The 6,928-nt window shown below is 31.8% G+C and overlaps 1 protein-coding gene across 1 annotated transcript; it reads left to right on the forward strand.

The window, feature by feature from the left end:
• Nucleotides 1-356: 356 nt before the first annotated feature.
• On the forward strand, nt 357-6,338 carry LOC132756202 (zinc finger and BTB domain-containing protein 18-like). The gene is made up of 6 exons (XM_060747213.1): nt 357-772; nt 2,856-3,721; nt 3,965-4,058; nt 4,495-4,674; nt 4,976-5,085; nt 5,947-6,338. Exons 1-6 carry the CDS (start codon nt 679-681, stop codon nt 6,127-6,129), a joined length of 1,527 nt encoding a protein of 508 aa, XP_060603196.1. The 5' UTR covers nt 357-678; the 3' UTR covers nt 6,130-6,338.
• The last annotated feature ends 590 nt before the right edge of the window (nt 6,339-6,928 follow it).

Raw genomic sequence — 6,928 nt, forward strand, 5'->3', positions numbered from 1 at the left:
TAGGTACATGTTGTGTATCACTAAAACCTATGTATTTTAATAAAATAAAAAATATCCGTTTGCAATATATATTTGACAAACTAAAAAGTGAGAAACATTCTTCTTTTCCTATTTACATGTCCTCTACCCTACCCCATCATAAACTACGCGATACTATATAAACTAAAACTCGAAAACTTTAAGATGTCGAGCGGAAAAGTAGCGAATTATACAGTTTCTTATGTTAGTGATACCGTTACCTGGGTAACGGGGCGGATCATAAAGTGTCAGTGTATGTTTTAACCACCCGTATTGGGTGGTTTACTTTACGGGTATTTTAGCGAAAAACAGTAAATTTAGTCCGTTATTGCAAGACAGCGAGGCGGTTTAATGTTGCATGCAATCTCATCCCTTTAGTAACCAAAATTTAATTCATTTGATGGGTTATACTTACGGAGGGAAGAACATAAAAATATTGTTACATATGTTTTAAATGCATTTCCTTCTGAATATGTTAAGCGTTAGTGAAGCTTATAGTGGCAATATTTCGAACTTTGGAATATTAAATCTATGACAAATTACAAATCAGACCTTTTGTAACAGAGATATTGGTTAACTTGCGACAGTTTGATTTAAGAAGTAAGAATAAAGCTGAACTATTTTTCTGTTTTCTGCTACAACAACACAGGATACATTGCAATGCCAAAGTCATTCCTTGCTGGGAGAAAATATGGAAAAGTCCATCGGAGGAGTTCTTGCATTGTATGGAATAAAAAGCCGTTTACAGATAAAGGTATATCCAATATAAGTGCGATAACCAATTTGATGATTCGTGTCGGTTAAAATAGATCATAATTATGAATGTAGTGGCTTTACATTTGAGTGAAAAGATGAACATAGCAGATGTATCTAAGTCGATTTAAACGGACGATTCACACTAAGTCTAATTATTAAGTATGCATTATGTTATTGCGTTTATGACTTAATGTCATAATTCCAATGTAATATAGCTTTGTACCTTATTAATTGACGACGTTAATCGTTAAAGTGTCTGTGTCAAAGTTTGTAAAACGTGTAAGCTCTTCTTAATATGAAGTAAGGATACTATTTTCTCACTTATAACTTTATGCAAGTGACGTCCTTTTATGCAACCATTTCCCCATTCTTAAAGTAAAACACTGTTATAATTTCCAAGTGGTACATGTAAGGGCCACGTCCCCATGCAAATACTGAAACATAACGTAGACTAAATGTAAAAAAAATAGTTTGTTATTTATGTTTTAAACAGAGATGTGTCTGGCTTGATAGGATAGTCATATCGCACTGAATTTATATGTTCCTATATTAAACACAACATTATCGACACCTTTAGTGAAGTTGTCATTATGGTTTATCTTTTTTGGCGATAAATGTTTTTCGTATTGCAACAATACTGCCACAAAAGGGCTTTTAAGAATCATATTTAAGACAAATGGTATTAATTTGTTTTAAGGAACAATTGAACAAAAGATGCCTATTGCACTAAAAAGCACATCAACTGCTAAAATGTATGCTTAAAGAATTAAGACTTGCTACTTAGATTGTGTTTAATAATTAAAAGAACAATGTACTTATATGTTTTTATTGGCAGCAATTGTATTTAATTCCGATGGTATATGATAAAAGAGATAGAGATTTATCGATATAATTCTACAGAATTATTGCAGCAAGACTAGATTTTTTCAAGAGTGACTTTTAGACGCTTTAGCATGATTAAAATCTTAATAAACGTAAACGTATTTATCTCACCTTGAAAAAAGCTGGTCGTGTGGTTGACTTAAATAAACTTGGTCATATGTGTGACCGTGATAAGCTTGTTTTTATATGTAGCCGTATTTTACTTGGACGTACACAACATGGTCGTTTGTTTATGCTTGAATAAATTTGATCGTACATGTATATGTGACCTTGATCGTATATGTAACCTTAATAATATTGTTCGTATATAAAACATCAGTCGTAAGAATAATTCAAGGACCTTGACCGTATGTAAACCCTCATAAGCATTATGCATGGTATGTATGTAACCTTTGGCGGTCCTGTTCGTGTGGGTTACCTTCATATTTTTATTTGATATGCCGATCGTATTTTAAATCTTGTTACGCTTGAATGCATTTTGTACTTTTACAGGGTTCATTGTATATATTAACTAATAGTAAGTTGATACGTACGTTACTGTCACTGTCATATAATCGTTTAATGAAGATAAAATGTTTATTTCACTGGCATTAGTGGGATACGGATTATAAATGACTTTTTAAAATGGAAAAAATGAATGGTCTCTTTAAAGAGCGCCAAAAAGGGCGTTAAACCACATTGACATCAGTTGTAGAAACACTTCAGCCATTATCCTGTTAAATGGTGTTACATCACATATCTGTACTTATGTACGTGTTCATTTCAAAAGGATGATTTGTTATCTTTTTTCTTAATAGACAATGAAATATAAAGTACATACATCTTTTACTCCAGACAAAATGGTTATATTTATAAATAGATCTTTTTCACTTAGTACTGACTATTCATTTTAATACAGAATGTTTTAAATATAGATCTTTTGTTTAAATTTTATTGTAGTTGTTACAGGAACAAAATTTTGAAATTCTTGATATTTATCCGCTTGACGAACTGTAGAAATTGACAAATTTGTCATGAAATGGAATCTTCCCACCTCCTTATCATTGCAAAATTTAAGAACTAAGATACTTAATCCGTGTTACACACGCGATGTTCAGATTGAAATATAGATGTTATTAATTTTTTTATAATACTGACTTGTGTACACCCTTTGGATTTATAACAATTAACAAGTTTGTGTCTATATTCTTTAATTATAGAACCGGCTGTGGAAGAAAACTGTTCTTCATCATCTGAGCATGAGATAAAAGACACATGTGACAGTTTTGACGAAGTTGATGGTGATATTGCCAAACTACAGACGGAAAGAAAATTTCACCTTCCGCTTATAAAAGACATTGAACAATACAATTACAAAAAAGTTAATATCAAAGGTATTCATAGGAGTGAAAATGTTACATTACCATCTAAACGCGTATCAAGAACTATAGACTTTAACGTTGTCACAACATCTTCAAAGGAAGCAGATACTCGAAGTGTACCACTTAGCTCTTTATTTTACGCACCTTCTGTGCCGTTGTCATTGTCGCCAATTGCGTCATTTCCTTTTCGTCAAAATGAGCTTGCGTCCCCGGATTCTCCGTTGTCGTCTGGTGTTGTAACTCAGTCAGCAAGTGTTCCAAATACCCGACAAATAGTACACTCACCTTATGCAAATAAAACAATATCTGATCTGAAAGGCAACGCTTTTATTTGTAACAAACACTCTGAATGTAAAATACAGTCTGAAACAATAGACTGTAGTGACACAAGTACTGTAGTGAAAACCTCTGAAAATGTCATCAGTAAAAACACATTGCCCAATACATATTTAACAGAAAATTGTAAATCGAATTTTGAGCAGTCTCAATCAAAGGCGCAAGATATTTTACACCAAAGATCAACAATGTTTCCTCATATTTGGAGACCCATACCTCAAATGGCATCACCAAGTCAACAAATTGTCTCCTCGACTTTTGGTTTGAAAAGTGCCGATAATCAACCTCGTCTAGCTGAGCTCAAACAAAGGAATTGTGTATATACTTTACCTGTCATACAGACAGATAAATCAGCTTCAATGTTTCAGGTATATATTATATACTTACTTAGTTGTATCTTTTATGTGAACTTATAAATCTTAACATTTCATTGGATATTTTTTGAACGTAAATTAAAATAAGTCTAAAAAATTATACATTTTCTCCCACTAAAATTGATATATCTAAGAGCTTGGGCGGATGATTAAACACAATATAGTATGACAAATGCAATGAATATCCGACATATTTGTTCAAACAGTTCTATTATTGTATACTTTTGTATATTTCAGGCCCCTAAAGTAGAGAAAGTTGAACTTGTAAATGGGGGTTATGGTATTAAAAACCCGCTACTAACTCAAACAGAATTCAGACACGGACCTATAGGTAATTCAAACTTAAGATCTTAATATTTTACATATGGAAGTATAAATACAAAAAGTACAAATGTATTCAAAATATCACTAAACTTATTAAACAGACCATATATCTTTGTGCAACTTCTATTTTTTTTGTAGTTCAGTTAAATTTGTATTGCACTTTCTATAACCCTTTATAATTTCTTAAAATCAAAATAATTTATACAATTAACCAGGTCTTATAATGGATTTATGCATATTTCCTATAGTTATAGCCCAACATTTGTTATGTTTTAATATGGGGGTATGAAAAATTAGTGTTATGATCAAGTTTGTCAGTGTCATATCATTCCTTTCTTTGACTATGTGTGCGGTATCTAGTATTTATTATTTTTTCTTCAGCACCTTTGATATACCTTTATTTGCAGTAAATAATTTGTAATATTTGACCTCTTGCATTTTAGCATTCCAGCCTGACGAAGATCGATTTGTCTGCAAACTGTGTCAGAAATCATTTCATTTACAACGTCTGTTAAACCGTCATTTAAAATGTCACAGTGACGTCAAACGTTTTCTATGCACGTTCTGTGGTAAAGGTTTTAACGACACGTTTGACCTCAAGAGGCATACAAGAACACATACAGGTTAGCTGTTATTTATTTCTCTTTGTTCATACATATTGCCATTATAAGGGACTCCACTGAGGAGTTTTTACATTATGGAACTGGAAAAAAATCCGAGATAAATGTTCCATTCTATGTAGGTCTAGACTGCAACATTTCAGATCATTTGCACATTCCTTTTTTCAGAATAGTTATACTATATTATAATTTTATAATAAAAAAACAATGATCTCAAACAATTGAATACCTATAATTTCTATTTTAATGTTTGTTCAAATTAGCAACATTCAACTGACTAAATTTTTGTTTTCATTTCCAACAGGTGTACGTCCTTATAAATGTGATAGTTGTGGAAAATCATTTACCCAGAGATGTTCCCTGGAGTCTCACTGTAAAAAGGTCCATGGCTCATTGTACCAATACGGATATAAGGTAGATTAAACGTTTCCGAAAATTTACAACACATTTTAGTATATTATTATATTACTCTAGAATAAAAAAAATCTGGAAAGCAGGAGATTACTAGAGAACAATGAAAACAGTGTTTAAAAATGAAAATAACAGACTCGTTTTCTTCGTGTCTGTTCAAGAGAGATAATCGAAAGTGCACGTCTCGTGCAGTATCCAGTCTTCAAGAAAAAATGAGTATTCGCATCAATGATCCTCAAGACAAAAAAAAATAACGTCACTGACTGAAGTGAAGTACGGGACTTCCTGCATTACTTGACACTCAGTAAACCTAATAAGTTAAAGTTACATAATTATACTTGTTAACGGAGTTACAATGTCACTTTCTAATAGAGCTTGCCTGTCAGAAGTACATTTCAGAAATGAACAACATGTTTAATGTATCACGTGCCTCGTTTGTTTGCACATTTGTTTTAAAACATTTAATTTGTTTAATATTTTTAAAAATAGAATGGATAGTTCCATTTTTATATTTTTGCATGGCTCTTCGGAAGAATAAAATCCAAAAATACACTGACATGGCGAATCAAGAGGAAATACGATACATAGATGAGCAAATTAAAGTTAAGCGTAAATATTTCACCAACGTTTCGTCATTTCACACATGTATTCTATATGAAAATATATGTCGTTTTATTTTCATATTTGTCTTATTTCCGCTTAGGCCGGTGCTAGGTTGCTTGGACGGTAGTTTACATTGACCGATACAGTTTACTTTAACTTGCACATGTTTCAATTTGCCGTGATGAATGACCTTCAATGCGTTCCACATTTTCTCATTTGTGTATGACACAAACATAATACTGTATATCTTTTATTCTTCAGGAAAGACGAACAAAGCTTTATGTTTGTGAAGAGTGTGGACATACTACAATAGAACCAGGAGAACACTTCATGCACTTGAAAACTTTCCATCCAAAAAGTCCTGTTTTACTGAGATTTTATGACAAAAGACAATTTAAATTTAATGAGAATGACTTGTTAGTACCTGAACAAATTATTTGTTGATGACATTGTATTGTTTAAGAAATGCATTTAAATTTGCCTTTTCGACAACATAAATTGATTTACTTCATTGTTATGTATTTGTTTCTAAAGTGTTATAGATAAATCGATATCAGTTGTGTTCATCATGATAACGGACACTATTTTTTATGTTTTTAATTTGTATTTTTTATAATTGACAACCCCAAAATAAAAACAGGCATTAATCATGTCATTGCGGTTCCTGCCATTTTTTCTTGAATAATTGACCGTCTTAAACAAAACAAACTCCCGAACAGCAAGTCGCTTGTTTACATCTATGATGCGGTTCGTCTTGCTCATGGCGGCGTCATTAACAATTTTGCCATGACGTTCCAAAATAATGATTTCGAAGTGTCCCGAAATGTTATATATTTCAAATATCGGAATGCATTTTGGTTTGTTTATTTAGTTACAAATTAAAATAAAGTTAGGCGCTGCAAGAATCAATTGTCCTGGGTTAGATGGAATGCATTTCTTTAACATTAGGTACAAAACATAAATGTGTAAGCTAGGGTCTCATATAGAAATATAGTTACACATTTTTTTTTAAAATTTAACCTCATAAATTAGAATATAACAACAGAAACATTTTAAGTTGGGGGTCATCGTTCTCGTTTTCAAGTAGTGCCATTTAATTTGATTTCTTTTTTTATGTCATGTCAAATACATAAGTGTTATTAACCTTTTTACAACTGGTTTATGTTTTTAACATATTTCCTTGGTAACGATACAAAATTTCGTTGAATTCCATTTAATATATCTATGCTCCCTTCATCCTGTT

This window comes from Ruditapes philippinarum, unplaced genomic scaffold (genome assembly GCF_026571515.1).
Source record: "Ruditapes philippinarum isolate M1 unplaced genomic scaffold, ASM2657151v2 ctg669_1_1_1_1, whole genome shotgun sequence".
Lineage (NCBI taxonomy): Eukaryota > Metazoa > Mollusca > Bivalvia > Venerida > Veneridae > Ruditapes > Ruditapes philippinarum.